Source organism: Salvia hispanica, chromosome 1 (genome assembly GCF_023119035.1).
Source record: "Salvia hispanica cultivar TCC Black 2014 chromosome 1, UniMelb_Shisp_WGS_1.0, whole genome shotgun sequence".
NCBI classification, from domain to species: Eukaryota; Viridiplantae; Streptophyta; class Magnoliopsida; order Lamiales; family Lamiaceae; genus Salvia; species Salvia hispanica.
In genome coordinates this window covers 43,906,222-43,930,273 of record NC_062965.1, presented here as the reverse complement: position 1 = coordinate 43,930,273, position 24,052 = coordinate 43,906,222, and the positions used below count along the sequence as shown (strand labels likewise).

At 38.0% G+C, this 24,052-nt stretch overlaps 1 protein-coding gene across 3 annotated transcripts; it reads left to right on the top strand.

The window, feature by feature from the left end:
- Positions 1–1,980: 1,980 nt before the first annotated feature.
- On the top strand, positions 1,981–22,872 carry LOC125201583 (protein SPIRRIG-like). 3 transcript variants are annotated; one of them, XM_048099756.1, is made up of 19 exons: positions 1,981–2,932; positions 5,593–5,662; positions 5,780–5,865; positions 6,316–6,451; positions 6,540–6,596; positions 7,113–7,286; positions 8,499–8,690; positions 8,813–8,878; positions 10,071–10,185; positions 10,463–11,628; positions 12,235–12,934; positions 13,019–13,121; positions 13,220–14,322; positions 14,449–16,099; positions 16,250–19,297; positions 20,186–20,494; positions 20,651–20,957; positions 21,053–21,199; positions 21,338–22,872. In XM_048099756.1, the coding sequence occupies exons 1-19, from the start codon at positions 2,736–2,738 to the stop codon at positions 22,514–22,516; spliced, it is 10,806 nt and encodes a 3,601-aa protein (XP_047955713.1). In that variant the 5' UTR covers positions 1,981–2,735; the 3' UTR covers positions 22,517–22,872. The 3 variants fall into 3 exon arrangements, with proteins under 3 accessions (XP_047955713.1, XP_047955714.1, XP_047955715.1); XM_048099757.1 differs by lacking the exons at positions 1,981–2,932; positions 5,593–5,662; positions 5,780–5,865 and having other exon boundaries at positions 6,325–6,451; positions 7,202–7,286; XM_048099758.1 differs by lacking the exons at positions 1,981–2,932; positions 5,593–5,662; positions 5,780–5,865 and having other exon boundaries at positions 6,326–6,451; positions 6,530–6,596; positions 7,202–7,286.
- Positions 22,873–24,052: the final 1,180 nt, after the last annotated feature.

Below are 24,052 nucleotides of genomic sequence, written 5' to 3'. Positions count from 1 at the left end.
ATGCATGCACCGCAGGAAGAGCATTGGGAAGCAGTTCTAAGGATTGTTCGATACTTGAAAGGAACCGCGGAGCATGGGCTTATGTTCAAGAAACACGGGCACATGGAGATACACGATTTTACTGATGCAGACTGGGCAGGCAACCCAAATGACCGAAAATCGGCTGCCGGGTATTTCACCTTTGTAGGAGGAAATCTTGTAACATGGAAGAGCAAGAAGCAGAAGGTGGTAGCCCTCTCAAGTGCCGAGGCAGAATTCAGAGGGATTAAGAGTGGGCTGACAGAGATATTGTGGCTAAGAAGAGTGATGACAGAACTAGGCCTTCGGATGACCCATCCATGCAGACTGTTCTGTGACAACAAGGCGGCTATTAGTATCTCAGAAAACCCGGTGCAGCATGACAGAACGAAACACGTGGAAGTAGACCGACACTTCATAAAGGAAAACATTGAAGCAAAGATAGTGGAAATGCCTTATGTTAAATCTGAAGATCAATTGGCTGATATATTGACAAAGGCAGTGAACTCGAAGTCATTTCAAGATGTATTGTGCAAGCTAAGTATCGGCAATCCCGTTACATAGCTTGAGGGGGAGTGTTAGAAGATATTAGAAGATATTACAAGAAATCATGTGAAGATATGGGAGTATATTCAGCCTAAAATAGAGGAGTAATTATTGTAAATTAGGTTTACCATATGTAGATATTGTGTAGCCTATATATCCTTGTAATCTCTATCGTCTAATTACAATGAATAAGAATGATACAGATTACCAACTCTTTCGTTTAACATTAATACTCCTATCTAATTTGCGCCAATGGTGGATTTGAATTAATTTTGTGTAGGCAACATAAGATGAATATGACAATTAGAAATGAAAAAATAGAGTATCAAAAATAGAAACAATTTATTCGGCTAATACTTCGCCTTAAAGGCAAAACAACATTGTTATGAAATTAAAATCGACAGATTTATGATTTATAGTACTATAAGAGAGTAGAAACAATATTTCACGTTATTATGATTTTGTTTCTTTCCTCTTGGAGCTTATCTAAAAACAGTACTAAAATTGACAAATGACAATAATCAATTTCCTAGGCCAATGCATAAATGGATTGTGAATGTCGATAAAATAAGGATGGCTATGGCTAAAGGGTACTTTCATAAGTCATAACTATGCACCATTTAACTATATATTTTTTATTTTAGTGGATAATATTTAATAATGAATTATTTTTAATATTTACTCTAATACATATCCAACTCCGAGACCCAAGGCTCGACGACACCCTACAACCAGAGGCCCCGTCATTCAACTGAGGAGGTCTATCAACCTTACATGTCACACATGGCTTATAATGTCCCCCACGAGTCGATGCCCTACTACCACACACAATCGTTGTCTCAAATTCCTTTGACTAACGAGCAAACTCCAGATGGAATTCGGGAGCAAACTTTGGAGACCGGCCGAGGAGTTAATTCTGATCCCCGTCATCCTTACTCCACCTCTAGACTGAGAAAGTGTTCGAGGTGTGGTCGCCACTTCGGAAGATCCGATCGTGGAAAAACCAACAAACGAGTAAGTTTTTTTGAGAGGGTAACTATAACGATACGAGGTCGGAAATAACTCCCCCGTCACAATTTGAAGATGCGGAGTCATTTCAAGCGAGTGAGTCCAGAAAAATCCAAAGATTCGCCAACATATACAACAATAAAGAAAGGCGGTACCGCAACGAAGCCAATGACGCCAACCTTCTGAAGTTGGCGGTGTTGATCTACTAACAAGCAGTCAGGAGGCTCCTCAAGTATGTCAATACTTGGGAGAGGGTTTGAGGCATTGATAAGTGTGCTGGTGGCACCCAGTCGATCACATACTCGAGCTCCAAATGCATGAAGCACACAGTGAGAGCAAATTACTCGTCAAGTGGCGGTGTCGGACAATCCGACCCCGTTTTTACCAAATCCGAGGTCAGGGAGGAGGTCGCAAGCCAAGGAGCTGGTGCAGGGGTTTCAAAACCGGTTTACGACATCATCCGATTTGACCAAGACGGCAAAGGCTAGAGGTCAGGATGAGACGATTGAGAGATACTAATGCTCTAAAAACTCTAAAATAACAGCGTCACTCTAGGGGTTTGATCTCCATAAAGCCACGTGGCATATTTATAAATGTTGATCTAAGCTGCCTACGTGGAAATTTTAGAAGTAAGGGTTAAGAATACATTATGACTATGGTGTTTATAGAGATAAAGAAACTTATTGATACACAGTGAGAAACGAGCGCGAGAATCCGTCAGGAATCAATACAGAAAACACGCTGCCATTTTCTTTTCTTCTTCTCTTTTGCTTTCAACTCCCAATTTCTAGGGCAAAATCTAAGATTCAAGACCGCCTCGATAATCTCTAAGAAAATTGTTTGACTGCCATTTTCTATTGCTCCCTTCCACTTTATAGATTATAGTATAGTATTTTTTTCTTCTGTTAATATATACATACATACCTCTGTTTCTACAGATCCTGCCGCTCTTAATCCCTACTCCGACTCCAGTTGATCACATTTTGTTTTTGGCAGTGTCGAATCTTTTATTTGTTCGAGTAAATAAATCTGTGGGATGAGCTGGGAGATCCTTCTTCATACAATTGAGATCTGATTGTTGATGTTTCGTACTAAAATTTAAATCTTGGCTCACGGATGAGAGAGCTGCTGTATTGTTCATCTGTTCCATTTAGTTGAGACATATGTTTGGAAATTCAAGTGGAAAGAAAGCGATGAAATGGGTATCATTGCTTAAAGACTTCAAGGAAAAAGTTGGTCTTTCCCCGCCTCCGCCGTCGGCCCCAACAACTCCGTCTCCGCCGCCCCCGAGAGATAGAATCAGCACCAATGCTAACGATTTGTCGCCGACCACCCCAGACTTTTCGTCATTGCCTTCAAGGTTCGATTTTTATTCAACCAAGGAACTTTGACCGAGCTCTTACTTTTCTTTTTCTCCCTCCGTTTTATGTTGTTGCCAAAATGATCTAAATCAACTGCAGTATTGTGAGCTACCAACACATTTTTAGGTGTTTAGAGTAATACGCTATAATGGGCTGAATACCTCTTTCAAATTTCTTTTTGGATTGTATTTTGAGTCTATTTGTTGTTGATGAGATAAACCGCTTAACCAGTGTACTAAATGTGACCTGTTATTTTTAGTGTGTAGAGATTGAAGTACTTGTTTAGTTGTTAAACTTAATCCACATGCTTGGATTAAATTGGAGAGAGAGGTCCGGACACCATTTCATCTTTAATGAAAGAGATGGTGATTTTTTAAAATTGCATCGACTACTATCCACTATCGGCTTTGTTATGGTTTCAGTTAGCAAACAAATATGTTCATCACCAATCAGTGGCAGAGGATAAACTTTGGATTTAAACATTAATGTATTGGAAATCGTACTAGAGATATTTCTTTGTTTCCATTGTGAATTTAATTCCATACAGAGAACTGCATTGCATGATTGGCAGCTTTAGATGCGAGCCTTTCCGGTATGCATTGAACTTTTATATTGCAGTATTTATGGCTCCGAAAAGAGCATGTATAACCTTTCTCCTTGTCATATTCATGGTTTTTTGTATTACATATTTTGGTATTTACTGTAGTATATTCAATAAAAAAGAAGGTTGTAGATTCTTAAGGAATATGTAGCTGAGTGAATATGTATAATCTCTGTGTAGCTCCCAGATGTATCTAGATTTTGATGGTGATAAAACGACTTAGAAAATGTTAAGAATAATCTTCTTATGTTTGACTTGATGAACCTATTTTTCTTGGAGGTTATGGGCTTCAATCTGCGATTCTTGTACGTTCATGCTCCTATTAAGCATTCATTAGTGAGGTGCAGCAACCTGCTCTCTAGCCAATTGTGGAAATAATTCTCTAGATTAATAGCTGTTATCACCATCGGTCCAATATTCAAGAACTTTTGATGAACCTATGAAACTTCAGCAAGGTCCAGCTATCATATTAGCAGGGTTCATTCGCTCTGTGGTTTAGCCTATGTAATTTATCCTATCAGTATCAGCTGTGCGGTTCAAAAGATGAAACCTTATGATGTTTTGAAGTGTTTGGTCCAATTCAAAGTTTACACTAGATGTGGGTCCTGCATCATAGGTGGGAGGAGCAGTCTGGATTATACTTTAAAGTTATCATCAAGATGATACGATCATACAATTGAAAGTGCTCCTCTCTTTTGACATAGGACTGATAGTTTCCCTCCAAAATCAACTATCCTCCTTCAAATTGAGGGGTTGCCAGTTTGCATTCTTCTCCACTTCATAGATCTCTAGAGACTAGACAAACTCTTTCCGGGCCTCAACCAGATCTCCTGTATACAGCGTGGCCTACCATCCATGGAGACCCATGTTATGATTGGTTCTATGTGATGGAAGGAACTTCCGAACTACTTGGGATTTTAAGCATAGAGAGGAAACGTCATTTTCCAAATCATTTCCTTCTTTATACCTTTTATATCACTAAACCTTGAACCAGTTGTCTATTTTCTAATACTCCCTCCGTCCCAAGGAAGATGACCCATTCCTTGGGTGGCACGGAGTTTTATGCAGTATTATTTTGTGTGTTAAATGGAGAGAGTAAAGTTAGAGAGAGAATGAAGTAGAGATAAAGGTGTTTCCATTTAAAGTAATGGGTCATCTTGGATGGGACAAACCCAAAAAGGAAAGTGGGCCATCTTTAGTGGGACTGAGGGAGTACCATTTTGCATTCCCCATTCCCTAAACTTTTTAACTTCTAATGCATTGTAAGGATGCTGAGATATATGATTTGCTAACTGGCATTGGAGGCTTAGGGGAGTGAGAGTGATAGAAGGGGTAGAGGATCAACTGTGGGGGAGCATCCAGGTTCCTTTTGTATGCCTTTCTGTAGGTATCCCTTATATCAGGTTGTGATTTTCCTTTATGAAACTGATTTTGATGGATCCAGAATGTAATACATGTGATATTGGTTAGGTGACATCTTTACACTCATATACTTAGAGGATCAAGATCACATATTTATACTCTGTTTGTGGGGTAGAGTATTGAAAGAGCCAGTGATGCTATAGTCCCTACCTAGTTCAAGAAGAAGGTTGTGTTCTTTGAAATTTGGTATGATAGCAGATTATTTGGGAACCACTGTCCATGAAATATTTGACAAGTTAAAGAATCATGTTGAAGAGATTGAAGATCAAGTTAATAGTTTATGTTTGACATTATTCCACAATGGAGCTTAATGTTTTCATGAATCTAATATTTGGTACTCTCAAGTCTTAAGTTCTGGCTTTAGTTGATTTTTGAGGTACTAGATGGAATAGTGGTTGATTGAAAACTGGAAATTTAAGTTCCAAATATTAAGAAGAGTGTTTATTACTACATTTTTGTTTCCTCTGGTAGTTTTTTTTTTCATACTGTATTCCTCTTATACTATATTTATTCTTCTAAAGCCTCCACATTGTTTCCCTTACTATTTTTTTTTTTGAGTCTGTTTGTTTCATACTTGGCTGTGTGAATAGAAGAAAGGGATAAAATTCTTGCTGAGTTTTTCTTTCTTTTAATCAGAGACAAAGATGAACTGGAATTGGATTTCAAGAGATGCTGGGAAGAGTTCCGTTCCTCCAATTCTGAAAAGGTGTGTCACATGTCATAGGATGTCTCAATCTCTATTTATTTTGGTTGTGTTTTACTGCTGCAAATACTAATGCTATCAATGCTGTTGATATATTCATCATTTCATTTTCTGTCTCAGGAGAAGGAGAGGGCCTTGACTTGGACTGTAGAATTTTTTTGTAGACTAGAGAGAGAACACAAAAATGTCGCCCATTTATTTTCCATGTAAGAGAGACTTTTCTTCTTCACTTTATTTTCATGTAAATACATTTCAAATGCATTTGACTGGATGCAGATATCTACTATCTGGATATGCTAAATATTGCGTTGCTGCCAATTTATTCTAGCTTTTTGAAGAACTGACTTCAACAGAAGTTTGGTTTATATATTCTAGAAAGTTTAAATGGAACACTCCTACGGGACTGATACTATAGGAACATGAAATCAACACACCATAGAAACTACTTCCGAAATCTGTCAGTAATATTATATAAGACATGTTTGTTACCTTCTCTAACTGTTTACATAATTCCTGGAGATGCACTATATACTAAATTAATACGATAAATCACTATGTATCTTATCCACTACATTTTTTTTTCTCTTGCTCTTAGAGTTTAACTTTTGAGGCCTGGATGATGTTTATATTTGATATCTGGGCTGCAATTAATACAGATTGGTAGAGACACACATTTTTTCGTTTGTTGTGGGAAGGGCTTTTGTTACTGATATAGACAAGCTGAAGCTTAGCAGTAAAACAAGAGCTTTGGAAGCTGAGAAAGTTTTATTATATCTCTCAGAAATTACGAAGGTATTTTCAGACGTTTACATATATAAGGTATTCCTATTTTTGTGGGCCATGTTCTTCAATCACAACTTATGCCCATAGTTCACTGCAGGATGGCATTGCACCTGGTGCAAATCTATTACATGCAGTGGAAGTCCTTGTATCGGGGGTTTGTTCACTGACCCATATGGAGAGTTCAATTAAATAGTTTGGGTTTTACTCTCTTTGATGCTTCATTTGAATATTTAGGATAAGTCAAATTCATGATTTCTGTGTCTTAAGTTGACACAAGTTACATGGATATTGTAAAAGAATTAAAGAACCTGGGTAAATATTCCATTTTCAAAATTGTCAAGATTTTGCACTCCAGGCAACTTGTCAAATTTAATCAGTTCCCATTCTTTTGGATGAAGACCTGAATAAAATCTGATACATAATTGTTATGGCTCCATTCATGACATTGATATCAAATAGCCAATGTCAGTTTGTGTATTCTGTATGTGGCGAATTAGGCTTTAATATATGTTAATGGAGTGTAAACTTTTCCCATGTTTCCCACTGAATTACGTGACTGAAGATAGGCTTTGGGTTATATTTACTTGTGCAAAAAGTGGACTTTGTTTATTGTTATCTTTATAAGTCTACTTGTTTGTTACTCATGCTTTTGATGATTTTTGGATTGCAGCCAGTTGATAAACAATCATTTCTTGATTCTGGGATCTTTTGCTGTCTTATTCATGTCCTAAATGCTCTTCTTGCTCCTGATGGTGACAGTCATTTTAAAAAGCCAAGTCACAGTGAAGCCTTGTCAACATTTGTTGAAAAAAATGATGAAACCAGACCTGCTCGCAAGCTTGAGGTTGTTTTTTCCACCGTTTTATTTTTGTATTTTTATTTAGTTTAAAGAATTACTTTATAATTGAATTTTGAAGTGCTATGCGACTCCATTTACATTTTTTTTTCTTTAGCATGCACTAGTGAAGTAATGATAGTGGTTTTCTAAGTTCATTTGTTAGCTGTGCTGTTATAAGTTCCAAGAAATCTTGTCTTCACTAGGGGCTAATAACCTTCTCCATTCTGTTGAAACTGTAAAGTACCTCCTGCATGTTGAATATTTAACTTTCTCTGTTCTATGACAATTTTATTCTTAATTGAAATCCACATATATTACTTTTAACTAGAAATCAGATGATTGTTTTTTCAGATAAGTTCAAGTTTTTCTCAGGCAAATTACAGGAACACAAGCTGTTGACTATTCCCTTTTAAGGAGAATAAAATAAAAATATGAGTGAATGAATCTACATTAAAACTAACTACTATATCTATGTCATTTTTGCAAACTGCTCAGCATAGTTATGAAAAGTATGCGACTCGTGTGTCTCATCATGGTGAGAGCAGTTATGTGCCATAGAATCTAGTCTTGAATCTTTTGATTAAGTCAAATGCAAGTTTGATAAGAATCAATGTCATAAGATGTCATCTTATACTAAGTAATACCTAAATAACTTTCAAATGAAGCTGCATGAGTTGGAACATTCCTTATAAAGCTCTTTCTTTTTTCTGATGTCATAATCTTCACCATGCTGGGCGTTGTTGCTCAACCTTTAGGGCCTGAATAACCAATATGATTGCTTTTCATTTCTATTTTCTCATATGATGTCTGTAATTGGGTTATAATGCTTAGTAAAGAAGAATTTCATCTGATTTGCTTTACTCTTATTATATACTGCAGTGCCCGTAGTTTGCTTTTGTTCTTTATGTTCGTAGCAGTAGAACAAATTGTGATTTCCCCCTTTTTTCTGCATGTTCATTTGTTGATTCTTTGAATTGTGTGTCATTGTTGCCGACAAAATCAATATTTATGCTGTGGTGCCCCTTGTTTTCCACTACATTTATTTGGTTCTGTAATTTGATGCTCAGTATCCAAAATATTAGATTTCTCATCACTCTATGTGTCAAAGTATTATCAGAAATCCACTAACTGGGTATTTGGTTTCCTGGTTATCTTGTTGCTTAATATACAAGGCCTTTTATTTATGAGATATCTTACTTTGTCAAACTTTTTGGTCAGGTTGAAGGCAGTGTTGTACATATTATGAAAGCATTGGCTAGCCATCCTTCTGCTGCTCAAAGTCTGATAGAAGATAACTCACTTCAATTACTGTTTAACATGGTTGCCAATGGTTCTTTGGTGGTGTTTTCTCAATTCAAAGAAGGTCTAGTTCCTTTGCATGCCATTCAGCTTCACAGACATGCCATGCAGGTAACAGAATACTTCATCTGGTGTTGGAACAACGACTGGTTTTTGTACATAAAACATCTTGAAGCATGACCTTCATTCTGCCCAAATTAGTCAACTGATGACTCACTTGCTTATTGTTGCAGATCCTCAGTCTTCTTTTGGCCAATGACAATGGTTGCACTGCCAAGTACATACGCAAGTATCATCTGGTATATATATTGGAACCCAATCTATCCTGAACACGCACCATTTTCCTTTTGTTCGTCGATCATATTATGTCTTTGTGTTTGTTGAGTTATAAAGACATAAGAGGGTGTAATTATTGTATTATCCTTGAAATAATTTTCATTGTTTGTTTGTTAAAACTTTTTAATTACTGAGAATTGGTAGTCTCTTGAATTAGTTTGTGAGAGTTAACCAGTTAATTTTGATCTTTTTGGGGCCAGTTTGAATTGATAATCTCTTGAATTAGTTCCATCACACAATGAAATTTTGACAACTATATTCTTTTTTGTCTATCTACTTTATCAAATTGTAGGAATAACTTTTCTGTTGTAAAACGACAGCAAATGATAATTAATTAATGCTCTGGGGTATTAATGACCTATATATATATATATATATAGGGGAGTGTTAGGGTGCCACCACCTCTTAAAATAACATCATACCACCATTCCTAGCCAATCATATGTACACATGGACGAATAATAAGCTGTCACATGGCAAAAAAAAAAAAAATCCAAAAAGACGGCCAGCAATATGCTACACCTTATACAACAATTTTTCTCGGCCAGCAATATCCGACACACTATATACAACAATCTATATTGCTGTGTAGCGTTTGTAATATTGTTGTGTAACGTTTATAATATTGTTGTATATGTGGTGTCACGGTGTCACTTTAAGAGGTGTTGTCATTTTAACACAAGCCTATATATATATATATATATATATATATATATAAATAAATAATGAATCTTTTCTTTGGATATTATATAATTATGCTATTTCCGTAAAGATTGTGATGATTATGGCTTTATAGTTTATATTCCGACGGGAAGCACTACCACCTAATACTAATATGACCAGACTTCCTCCCTCTACAGTCTACATATGTAAATTTTCAAATATGTGGACAAGAGTTTTGATATTTTTCGTATTATACCTAATTCGGCTGTATGCTGAGCCATTGCTGTTGCAATTATAAAATGACTGCAGGCACCAACTTGTTTATGGCAGAGTTGGTATACATGTGAAGGGAATACCAAAATGTTGCTAAATTTAATCCAAATGTTGTTCTAAGCTGATTTGCTTCTTTTTGTCAACTCTTTTATTGACTCCCTTAATGATATATAACCTAGTTTTGATTATAGAGCTGCTTCTTTTCTTTCTTTTTGGCAGATTAAAGTTCTTCTGATGGCCGTGAAGGATTACAACCCTGATTGTGGGGATCCGGCCTACACTATGGGCATTGTAGACTTGCTCCTTGAATGTGTTGAATTATCTTACAGACCTGGTAAGGTTGTATACATTATATTAAAAACTGAAATGAACATAAAATACTTTTTTCTTCTTAATTATAATCTGAAAAGCTGCATTTTTTGAATTATCCAAAACATGGTTTGCTTGCTTTATAAAAAAATGATTATGGACTAGTGTACTTTTTTTAGTGAGAAGTGTAGTGTGGCCCAACTTGTTATCATTGAGTCCGACGCGTACACCGAATTTCTCAATTGACTTGGATTTAATTTTCTTCACTTTTATTATCATTTTTCATTTTTTATTTTGTGCAGAGGCTGGTGGTATCAGACTCAGAGAGGATATTCACAATGCTCATGGCTACCAGTTCCTGGTTCATTTTGCCTTGACTCTGTCAAAAAACAGATCTGGCCAGACTTTCTATTCCATTACATCTGAAGATTCAGCCAGTTTACTTGCAGATGAGGGAGGGGAGGGGAAGAGCTCAACCGAAGATATAGGATTAAAGAACTCGCCACACAGTCTCTCACCAACGCTTTGTAGACTCCTTGATGTCATTATTAATTTCGCCCAGATAGGTCCCTCAGATGTTTCAGAAATATCTGGAATAAAAGCTTCAAAAAGTTCTAATATAAAGCCGAATGGGCATGGCAAAGGCCATACATCATCTAGTGATAGACCAGTGGATGACATTTGGAAGAAGGACGAAGGCCAAGTAGGAGATTTAGAAGCCGTACAAATGCTGCAGGACATTATAATTAAAGCAGAAAGTACAGAACTGCAGACCGAAGTATTGAATAGAATTTTTAAGATATTCTCAGGTCATCCTGAAAACTACAAGTTGTGTCAGCAATTGAGAACTGTTCCCCTCTTGATCCAAAATATGACTTGTTTCCCTTTGTCTCTACAAGAGATAATCTTGAAAATTCTTGAATATGCTGTTACTGTAGTGAATATCATCCCTGAACAAGAGTTGCTTTCACTTTGCTGCTTATTGCAGCAACAAAAATCTGCTGAATTGAATCATACAATTCTGTCCTTTCTCGTGAAACTCTTATCATTTGATCAACAGTACAAGAAGATCCTTAGAGAATTTGGTATGATGGAGTTTCTATTGGATGATCTGAAGCAGCATAAATTTTTCTTAGGGGCCGAGCAGCTAGCTGGTGTCCATGGTCAACTGGAGAGAAATACTAGCCCAAGCTGCTTCAAGAAGGACTTGGATAGCAAGGGTGCAATTCTTTCTTCTCCAAAACCCTTAGAATCTGGTTCTGGGAAATTCTCTCTTTTTGAGGTAAAGGGGACAATCACTGCCGCTTGGGATTGTTTGGTCTCGTTGCTAAAGAAAACAGAAGCTAATCAAGCATCATTTCGTTCTGCTAATGGGGTCTCTATTATACTTCCTCTTTTGGCCTCTGATGTACACCGCCCTGGTGCCCTGAGAGTATTGTCATGTTTGATTGTTGAGGATGTTAAACAGGTGAGGAAGTTCTTTTTTCATTCTTCTAATCTTTTAGTACCTTGTTGGTTTAGTTTCAAACTTTGATGAAATTCTTGTCTCTATTGTTAAACTTAGATAACAAATGTCCTTCCCCAAGTTAAATTATGTATTTTGATATGTTCAAAGTGTAAAATAGTTAATGGGACACATCTTCTGTATCCACGTGCTTGTTTATTATTTGCAGTGGTGTTTTGGTGAGTGTAAAGGAAAATTGACTTTTAGCTATATTGACCGCTCATATTAGTATAATTATGGCATAGGGTTTTCCTCAAAGATAACCGTATATCCATCACGACATTCTTACATTGTTAAAAAATCACTATGTTTTCATTTCCTTATGTTGAGCCAGGGTTGAAAGCATTCATTGAGATTCATGGCTGCTCGTGGATGGCGTTTTCTGAAAGTTCATTGGTGTCAAGGCATTATAATGTCTTGGTCATGTTGTAATAAGTCATCTCTAATGCTTGCAGTAATTATTTGTCGTATGATATGATCCAAATGAATCATATTTCAAGAAACCAATGTGCTTTTTTTAATTAGTTTAGTCTACTGTATTAATTTGACATTTTTTCCATTCTCTGTCAGGCTCATCCGGAAGAATTGGGTACCGTAATTGAAATTTTGAAAAGTGGAATGGTTACAAGTGATTCGGGATCCCAATACACACTTCGGGATGATGCAAAATGTGATGCTTTTGGAACGTTATGGCGCATATTAGGAGTTAATGGCTCCGCTCAGAGGGTTTTTGGTGAAGCAACTGGGTTTTCTCTTATATTAACCACACTTCACACATTTCAGAATGACGGTGAACAGAAAATCCAGCCAGCAATATCTTTAAGTGCCAAGGTGTTTACATATATGATGCGTGCCGTGACAGCAGGGGTTTCTGGTAACTCGGTGAATCGGATGAAACTGCACACAATAGTGGCATCACATACCATTTCTGATCTTTTATGTGATTCTGGACTCATTTGTGTTGACTATGAACGGCAAGTCATACAATTGTTTCTTGAACTTGCTGTAGAGTTAGTTCTCCCACCATTTTTAACATCAGATGCAGCAGCAGTAACTAGCGAGATGCAAAATGAAACAGCTAGTTTTCCTTTGATTACACCATCAGGTTCTTTCGTCCCTGACAAGGAACGTGTGTACAATGCTGCTGCTATCAGAGTGCTCATACGCGCCTTATTGCTGTTCACTCCAAAGGTGCAACTGGAATTGCTTAACCTTATTCAAAAACTTGCTTGTGGCAGCTCCTTCAACAAAGAAAACCTCACATCTGTAGGTGCGAATCCGCTAAGTCAAGTTTGAATCCGTTATTCTGCTGATTGTAGTGTCACATGCACTAATTTTGTTCCTCTGCTGCTAGGTTGTGTGCAGCTTCTCTTGGAGACAATTTACCCCTTCATTTCAAGTGCTTCTCCTTTGGTTTCTCATTCTTTGAAGATTGTTGAAGTTCTTGGTGCCTATAGGTAATGCCAATGACTAATTTGGGCATGCATCTGTATTTCTGTTAGGTCATTGTATAACAAACTTTATTAACCTGCGGTTGCAAAATTTTGATTGACAGGCTATCAGTACCAGAACTTAGAATTCTTATCAGGTATATATTTCAAATGAGAGTAGAAAGTTCTGGTTGTTGTCTCGTTGAAATGATGGAGAGATTAATCCTTCTAGAGGATATGGGCTCAGACGACGTATCTCTTGCACCTTTTGTGGAGTTGGACATGAGCAAGACTGGACATGCTTCCATTCAAGTGCCATTAGGGGAAAGGTCATGGCCTCCGGCTGCTGGTTATTCTTTTGTTTGCTGGTTTCAATTTCGAAATCTTCTAAAATCATCAGCAAAGGAGAGTGAAGCTCCTAAAGCTGGATATTCTAGAAGGCGCACCTCATCAATAGGACAGCAAGTTCTTCGAATATTCTCTGTTGGGTCTGTTGAAAATGGAAGTACTTTTTATGCAGAAGTACTTTTGCAGGATGATGGACTTATAACTCTTGCGACAAGTAACACTTCCTCCTTGACTTTTTCTGGGATTGAAATGGAAGAGGGTAGGTGGCATCATCTTGCAATTGTGCATAACAAACCAAATGCTTTGGCTGGTCTGTTCCAAGCTAGTGTAGCTTATGTATATGTTAATGGAAAACTGAGGCACACTGGAAAACTTGGATACTCTCCCTCTCCTGTGGGTAAGTCTCTACAGGTAAATATTGGGACACCAGTTGCCTGTGCAAAGGCTAATGATTTGTCATGGAAACTCAGATCTTGCTACCTTTTTGAAGAGGCACTCTCACCAGGTTCCATATGTTTTATGTACATTCTTGGAAGGGGATACAGAGGACTTTTCCAGGATAGCAACCTGTTGCAATTTGTTCCAAATCAGGCATGTGGAGGGGGCAGTATGGCTATCTTAGATTCTTTAGACACAGACTTGTCTCTGACTGCTAACGTGCAAAAGCCTGGCAATGCTGGCAAACAAGGCGTAATTAAATTGGATCAAAGTGGAATTGTTTGGGATTCTGATAAATTGGGAAATTTATCACTGCACTTGTGGGGTAAAAAACTGATATTTGCATTTGATGGGACGAGTACAGAAATGTTCCGAGCATCTGGAACTTTATCCATGCTCAATCTAGTCGATCCTCTTTCAGTTGCTGCTTCTCCTATAGGGGGTGAGTGACTTTTTAACTGTTTAATTCCTTTGTTAGATCACATGGCATGTCCAATCATTTCTAATATACTGTTGCTTTTATTTATACTAAAGTTTTTTAACATTGTTTTTTTTGGATTCCTATCAGGGATACCACGCTTTGGCAGACTTGTTGGAGATATATATGTTTGTAAGCAATCTGTCATAGGTGATACTATACGCCCCATTGGTGGCATGGCTGTTGTACTTGCACTTGTTGAAGCTGCTGAAACAAGGGACATGCTTCACATGTCGTTGACATTGCTTGCATGTGCTCTTCATCAGAATCCTCAGAATGTTAGAGACATGCAGAAGTACCGGGGATACCACTTGCTAGCTCTTTTTCTTCAGCGCAGAATGTCATTGTTTGACATGCATTCACTTGAGATCTTCTTCCAAATTGCCGCATGTGAGGCTTCATTCTCCGAACCAAGAAAAATTGAAACAGTGCATAATAACCTCTCACCTGCAGGCATCATTAATGAGTCCAGCTTTGAAGATAATACTTTATCAAAGTTTCATGATGAATTTTCATCAGTTGGGTCTCCAGGGTATATTGATGATTTTTCTGCAACAAAGGATTCATTTAGTCATATATCGGAGTTGGAAAGTACATATATGCAGACAGAGACATCCAATTGCATTGTTCTGTCTAATGCTGATATGGTTGAGCATGTGTTGTTGGATTGGACCCTTTGGGTGAGAGCTCCAGTCCCAATCCAAATTTCTTTACTTGGATTTCTTGAACATCTTGTCTCCATGCATTGGTACAGAAATCACAATCTGACAATTCTTCGCAGAATTAATCTTGTTCAGCATTTGCTGGTTACCCTGCAGAGGGGTGACGTTGAAGTACCAGTGTTAGAAAAATTAGTTGTTCTGCTGGGTGTCATTTTGGAGGACGGGTTTCTTCCGTCTGAACTGGAGCTAGTTGTGAGATTCATGATTATGACATTCGATCCTCCTGACCTAACATCTCGTAATCATATTATGCGAGAAGCAATGGGGAAGCCTATCATTGTAAGAAACATGTTACTTGAGATGCTAATTGATCTTCAGGTGACAATTCATTCAGAGGAGTTACTTGAGCAGTGGCATAGAATGGTTTCGTCGAAATTAATCACTTATTTTCTTGATGAAGCTGTTCATCCTACCAGTATAAGGTGGATCACGACCCTTCTGGGTGTGTCTCTGACATCATCTCCTACATTTGCACTTAAATTTCGCTCCAGTGGAGGTTATCAAGGTTTAGCAAGAGTGCTTCCTAGTTTCTACGATTCTCCTGATATATATTACATTTTGTTTTGTCTGATATTTGGGAAGCCTGTATATCCGAGATTACCAGAAGTACGTATGCTTGATTTTCATGCACTCATTCCAAGTGACAGTAGCTACGTAGAGTTGAAATTTGTAGAACTTCTGGAATCTGTTATTGCAATGGCAAAATCAACATTTGATAGGTTATGCAACCAATCAACACTTGCCTATCAAACTGGCAATCTTTCTCATGTTGGTACTAGCCTTGTAGCAGAACTCACGGATGAGCATGTAGATATATCTGGGGAGCTCCAAGGTGAAGCCCTTATGCACAAAACTTATGCTGCTCGCTTGATGGGTGGAGAGGCATCAGCGCCTGCTGCTGCCACTTCAGTTCTCAGATTCATGGTTGATCTTGCAAAAATATGTCTTCCTTTTTCTGTTGGCTGCAGACGTATGGAGTTTCTTGAAAGCTGCATTGACCTCTATTTTTCCTGTGTCAGGTCAGAGACATATTTTCATACATACCCTCTAACATAACCAATAATATGCAGCTATTAATTACATTTGATGCATGTTGTATATGGGATCATCAACTTATTGTGGCTTTAGTTGATTTATTTGTTTAACTAAGTTTCTCTTTGTAAATCCAGGGCTGCGCATGCTGTGAGGATGGCCAAGGAACTCTCTGTAAAAACTGAAGACAAGAATTTGAATGATGGTGAAGAGGATAGCTGTAGCTCCCATAATACTTTCTCTAGCTTGCCTCAAGAACAGGAACTTTCGGCAAAGACCTCTATTAGTATAGGGAGCTTTGCCCAGGGGAATGTTAGTGCTAGTTCAGACGATATTCCTGTTTCCCCAAATAATGTGGCTAGTGAAAAACCAGATATTGATATCGTAGAAACACAATACCAGCCAGTGAAAGAAGACACACAAGCTGCAAGGAATTTTGACGTTGAAGCAGTTGAGCTGGCATCCCATGCCACTTCTGGCAGCAATGAGTTCAGTTTTCATGATAAAAAAAGCACATCTGATCCTAGTCATCAAAAGGATTTGCACAGTACTCTGTCTTCCACTATGCTGGAATCTCCTGTCATGCCTGAAAATTGTAATTCTTTGATCTCACCGACCTCTTCTTCTCCAGTTTTAGCTTTGACATCTTGGCTTGGGAGTTCCAGTCGAAATAATCTGAAATCCCAGTCCGCGCAATCCATGGATTCTATTGTATCATTGAATGATGGCAATCACACTCCAGACTTAAGGCCTTCTGATCATACTAAACCTAGTAGAAACATGTTTGCGATCAGTCCAATGCTTCTGCTGGAAGTGGATGATTGTGGCTATGGAGGTGGTCCATGTTCCGCTGGTGCCACTGCAGTTTTAGATTTTGTAGCGGAAGTTCTTGCTGATTTTGTTACTGAGCAAATGAAAGCTGCATCAGTTGTTGAGACTGTGCTGGAAAATGTACCTCAATATGCTGACGCTGAATCTGTTTTAGTTTTTCAGGGCTTATGCCTTACTAGATTAATGAACTTTCTTGAGAGACGCCTCTTACGTGATGATGAGGAAGATGAGAAGAAGTTAGATAAAACCAGGTGGTCCTTAAACCTGGATGCACTGTCTTGGATGATAGTGGATCGTGTATACATGGGAGCTTTTCCTCAGCCAGCTAGTGTATTGAAGACTCTGGAGTTTTTGTTATCCATGTTGCAGTTGGCAAATAAAGACGGACGGATTGAAGAAACAATTCCAGCGGGCAGGCTCCTTTCCATTGGAAGAGGAAGCAGACAACTTGATACTTACATACATGCTCTCTTTAAGAATACAAATCGTATGATACTGTTCTGTTTCCTTCCATCGTTTTTACTCACCATAGGGGAAGATGATCTTCTTTCACGTCTGGGTCTGATGAACGAGCCCAAGAAAATATTGTCTGTTTACACATCACCAGTGGAAGAAGGGGTTAATGTTTTCACCTTGTTGCAGTTACTGGTTGCTCACAGGAGAATAATATTTTCTCCCAGTAATCTTGAGACCGATCTGAATTGTTGTCTCTGTATAAATTTGATATCCCTTCTCCACGATCATAGACAGAATGTCCAAAATGCAGCTGTTGATATTCTCAAGTATCTTTTGGTACAACGAAGGGCTGCACTTGAAGAATTTTTTGTTTCCAAACCTAATCAAGGATCTTCATTCGATGTTTTGCATGGTGGTTTCGATAATCTTTTGACTGGAAACTTATCTGGATTTTTTGATTGGTTTCATAGTTCTCAGTCAGTTGTTAATAAAGTGTTGGAACAGTGTGCTGTCATTATGTGGGTGCAATATATTACAGGGTCAGCAAAGTTTCCTGGAGTTAGGATAAAGGACATGGATAGTCGCCGTAAAAGAGATATGGAAAAAAAAACAAGGGACACATCAAAAATGGAGCATAAACATTGGGAGCAGGTCAATGAACGGAGAATTGCACTTGAATTGGTTCGTGATGCCATGGCTACTGAGTTGCGAGTTATCCGTCAGGATAAATATGGATGGGTGCTTCATGCTGAAAGCGAGTGGCAAACTCACCTCCAACAACTTGTACATGAGCGAGGAATATTTCCGATCCGCAGATCTTCTATCAATGAGGAGGAGCCTGAGTGGTATCTTTGCCCCATTGAAGGTCCATATAGGATGCGGAAAAAGCTTGAACGGTGTAAACTGAAGATTGATACATTTGAAAATGTTCTGAATGGAAAATTTCTGTTAGGGGAAGGAGAACTGTCCAAGGAGAAAATTGAAGATGAAGATCATGCCTCTGATACTGAATCAGATTCCTTTTTCAATCTATTAGCTTCCAAGCCAAACGATGAATCTTTTAGTTCTGAATTATATGATGCATCAACTTTCAGAGAATCAGAAGATGCGGGGGATATAGCTTTTTCTGGAGTTGGATGGAACGATGATCGAGAGAGTAGCATAAATGAAGCAAGTCTGCATTCAGATACTGAATATGGTGTCAAGTCAAGTGCTGGATCCACTCAAAGAGCTGAAAGTGTTCCGGGAAAGTCTGATTTAGGCTCCCCAAGGCAATCTTCTTCTGCAAGAATTGATGATGTCAGAGTGGCAGAGGATAAATCAGATAAAGAACTAAATGATAATGGTGAATACTTGATCAGACCTTATCTAGAACCTTGCGAGAGGATCAAGTATAAGTACAATTGTGAAAGGGTTGTAGGCCTTGACAAACATGATGGCATATTTCTAATAGGAGAACAGTCCCTGTATGTCATTGAGAACTTTTATATTGATGATTCTGGGTGTATACGTGAAAAAGAGAGTGAAGATGACCTTTCCGTCATTGACCAGGCTTTGGGTGTAAAGAAAGACTTATCCATTTGCATGGATTCTCATTCCAAATCCACTATGTCGTGGAGTGCTACTGCAAAAGCCTATGCTGGGGCTAGGGCCTGGGCATTCAATGGTGGTGCCTGGGGGAAGGAAAAACTGGGTAGTAGTGGTAATGTGCCTCATCTTTGGCATATGTGGAAGCTTGATAGTGTCCATGAGCTTCTAAAGCGTGATTATCAGCTACGGCCGGTTGCTATTGAGATTTTTAGCATGGATGGTTGCAATGACCTATTGGTTTTCCACAAAAAAGAACGAGAAGAAGTTTTCAAAAATCTGGTGGCCATGAATCTACCTAGGAACAGCATGTAAGTTATTTAGCTTTTCTGGCTTGGTGGCTTCGTACTTCACTTTTTACCTGGATTTTCATTACTGCATCTATTGTCAGTCTGTTGATTATGTTACATTGTTACTATAACTTTTGACCAGCTATGGGTCCATTATGTTTGTATATACTGATATATTTTAGAAGGGTATTGAAGGTAAGTTTTTACTCTATCTTACAACAACATTAAGAAAAATAGTTTAATCAGTTGTTAGACTTTTTTGTATGACTTCTGGAGATGTGTATTTTATTGTGACCATAGACTTTGTTAACCAGAGCATGGATCGTTAGATATTTTGTTATAGGTTAGATCATTAAATATTCTCACTGACACTGCCTTGCAAAGAAATTTAAAAAGTTTGGAGCTGTATTGGCTTTGGCTCTCTAGAGAATGCTTCTGATTATTCTTTACTGAATTGGTGGCTGTATGGATAGAAATACAATTATGGCCCTATGGATTTGATTTCCTTCAGAAAATCTTGCTGGATATGCTCTTTTCCAGGAATTAGTTCTCCCATGCCCAATTTGATTCTAACAAAAAGTATTTACTAGGATATATGCCTGGTTACAGTACTCTGGGAACGGTGATGCCTATTTACTTAATACTCTGTTTATTGATATCACTGTCTAAAAGTATCCTGCTATATATATTGGCTAAAATGATTTTACTTCTACTTTGTTTGGCGATTTCTCATAATTGTAAGCCTCTTCATTTAGTTACTTACTCTCAGCTTGTCTGAAACAACTTTTATGTAATGTTTTTTGGTTATATTATATGAATAGATATTTACTAATCATTAATGGTGCTGTTATGCGTACTATCCTCAATAACAAAGTTTGAGCTAACATTCAGGACATATATAATTTACAGGTTAGATTCCACAATCTCTGGATCAACCAAACAAGATAGCAAAGAAGGTAGCCGTCTTTTCAAGGTTATGGCGAAGTCCTTCTCCAAGAGATGGCAAAATGGAGAAATTAGCAATTTTCAGTACATTATGCATCTCAACACACTCGCTGGCCGTGGATACAGTGATCTTACGCAGTATCCTGTGTTTCCGTGGGTGCTGGCAGATTATGAGAGTGAAACTCTTAATTTCTCAGATCCAAAAACCTTCCGGAAACTTGATAAACCAATAGGTTGCCAATCATTAGAAGGAGAAGAGGAGTTCAAGAAGAGGTTGACAGTGCTTTTATTAATTGTTTACTCCCCAATCTCGTTGTCCTCTATCTTCATTTCCCACTCCTCTTTCCCATTCTTGAAATATAAATAATATTTTTTCTAATATGCTCTCTCTCTCTCTCTCTCTCTCTCTCTCTCTCATGTCACATACAGATACGATAGCTGGGATGATCCAGAGGTCCCCAAATTTCATTATGGTTCTCATTATTCTAGCGCGGGGATAGTTCTCTTCTACCTCCTACGCCTGCCTCCCTTCAGCATGGAGAACCAAAAATTGCAGGGTGGACAATTTGACCATGCTGATCGTCTTTTCAATAGTATACAGGATACATGGTTGAGTGCTGCTGGAAAAGGCAACACTTCTGATGTCAAGGAACTAATTCCAGAGTTCTTCTATATGCCCGAATTCTTGGAGAACACGTTCAAGCTTGACTTTGGCAAGAAACAATCAGGAGAGAAGGTACATGGAAGTATTTCAAAATGTTGGAGGGGTTGGTTCCCCAATTTGACATTTTCCCCTGCATTAGTTTATATTTGAATTTGAATATTGTACAGGTTGGCGATGTTGTTTTGCCACCATGGGCCAAGGGCAGTGCTAGGGAGTTCATCAGGAAGCATAGGGAAGCTTTGGAGTCTGACTACATTTCAGAGCATCTGCATCACTGGATAGATCTTATTTTTGGATATAGACAGAGAGGGAAAGTGAGTATCCTAGAATATTCTCCATGATTATGCTGAAATATAGGATAGTGAATTTCATATTAACGTTGCTGTTTGGGTATTTATGTTGTATTCATATATTTATGGTTTTTCTTCAAACTGATGATGTTTGTTTCCCAGGCTGCTGAAGAAGCTGTTAATGTCTTCTACCATTATACATACGAAGGCAGTGTTGACATCGATTCAGTTGCAGATCCTGCTATGAAAGCTTCAATACTAGCACAGATAAATCACTTTGGACAAACACCTAAACAGCTCTTCTTGAAGCCCCATGTCAAGAGACGAACGGATAAAAGGAATCTCCCTCACCCACTTCGGCATTCTGAGCATCTTGTTCCTCGTGAGATTTGCAAGAGCTCGTCTCCTATATCCCAAATTGTGAATTTTGGCGACAAGATTCTCACTGCTGGTCCAAATAATTTGCTAAAACCAAGAACATTTTCTAAAAATGTCGCATGGGGTTTTCCTGATCGGAGCTTGAGATTCGTAACCTATGATCAAGAACGGGTTCTTTCTACTCACGAAAATCTTCATGGGGGTAACCAAATTCAATGTGTTGGTGTGACCCATGATGGTCAAAGTTTGGTTACCGGGGCTGATGACGGCCTGGTCTGCGTATGGAGACTTGTTAAAGATGGACCTCGTGTAGTTCAACGCCTACAGTTGGAGAAGGCTCTTTGTGGTCATACTGGTAAAATCACCTGCCTTCACGTTAGCCAGCCTTACATGATGATCGTGAGCGGGTCTGAGGATTGCTCAGTAATAATATGGGATCTGAGCTCTTTGGTTTTCGTGAGGCAGCTGCCCGAGTTTCCTTCACCGGTGTCAGCAATCTACGTGAATGACCTGACTGGAGAAATTTTGACTGCAGCAGGCGTGATGCTCGCTGTTTGGAGCATCAATGGCGATTGCCTTGCAGTGGTGAACACCTCACAACTCCCATCCGATTCGATCCTCTCCCTCACAGGTAGCACTTTCTCAGATTGTATAGATAAACAGTGGTATGCATCTGGCCACCAAAGTGGTGCAGTCAAAGTCTGGAAGATGGTTCACTCTTCCAGCGAGGAGTCGAGCCAAGCCAAACAAAATACTAGCCCCGGAGCTGGTCTGGGACTTGGAAGTAAAGTTCCCGAGTATCGGCTAATCCTACACAAGGTGTTGAAGTCCCACAAATTCCCGGTGACGGCCCTTCACCTGTCGAGCGACCTAAAACAGTTATTGAGTGGGGATTCGGGAGGCCACCTTGTTTCATGGACGTTACCCGAGGAGAGCTTGAGATCCTTGATGAACCATGGGTGATGGAGCAAGCGAGTGGTGGCGGGCGAAATCTTCTCAGTTGCCTCCTTTGGTTTGCAGGCAGATGGGGTGGGTGTACTGGAATGTCTTAGGCGAGGAAGAACAAACCGAGATTGGCATTGCTGGTGTGCTGCAAGGATGAAGGAGAGCTCAACCTCTGAGACGTGGCGACATGGTCGGAGGGTGGTGGAGGTGGGTTGCAACAAGAGTGGGGCTTTTCTGCGTGAAGGTGTGTGGTTTTTGACACTGTAAAATTATCTTGTACAGATATCATAATTGTAGCAAATTTTTCTGTAATTCGAGATGAAAATGAACCTTGGCCGGTTCGTATAGTAATATATATATATACGTCTCTCTAACCTTTTTTTATTGGTAAATAAATGGAGTATAAACTTTTAAGAGTGTGTCACTGAACTCAAACTCAAAATCTTTCGCTTTATGTATATTTCATTATAGAATTAGCAATTCAAAACTAAGACTAATTTTTAGTCATTAGATTAGAAAATTTAGTGGATGAAATATATTCTTATATGTAGTAGTTAAAATTATCTACTTTCTCTCTCTTTAAAATCATTTTAAAACTTTAAATTTATGTAACTCTCTATTTAAATTATTGCTTTTTCATATAAAAAATGTATCAAATTAAAGGTAATTTTTTAAGGATTTTAACGAGTTCTCAATTGCATATGTTCGATGATGATTGAATGATGTAATTTTATTAATTTTTATTTCAACTTTCATGTAGGTTGATAAACAGATTTTATATCAATATATGCATCTAAATGTTTTAATATAATCCATGTCCTATATCAATAAAACTGGGTTGAAATTTTTGTGTACATATGTTGAAATATTTATATCATTATGTTGATATTTTTAATACACTATACCGATTAGGGGTGTCGAAACGGGTACCCGCGGGTACCCAAACCCGATTTTGCGGGTACCCGTACCCGAAAACTTCAATATTATACTACCTAATCCCGACCCGTATAGTTAAACGGGTAACCCCATACCCGCATCGGGTATCCCAAACCCGCAGTTGCGGGTACCCAAACCCGCACACATAATTTGAATTGTGTATTATATTATTCAACGGTATTATGCTTTTAGTTTTCGCTTATCATCAATACTAGTAATCTAATACAATAATTTTTTTTGTACATGTTTGAAATTATAGAATGAATTTTGGGATTGTTGCTAGTTGCTACATTACGATTTTAGATTTATATTTTTTTTACTTTGTTGTATTTGCATAATTTCCAACTATTAACTATGCACAAATATGATGATTTCTCATCTCTTAAATATAATATGAATATGTATGAAATATAATGCAAATCCAAATTTCAAATAAGCAAATATGATAGAAACATCAAGCATGTCTAAAATTAAATCACCATTCAAAAGTCTAATATAAAATAAAAAATAATTCACTTTCATCAAAAGTCTAAATATGTATAACTTCAACTAAAAGTCTATATATTTTAAATCTTTAATATAAAGACACTAAACTAATAAAAGTTTCACTTTCACCAA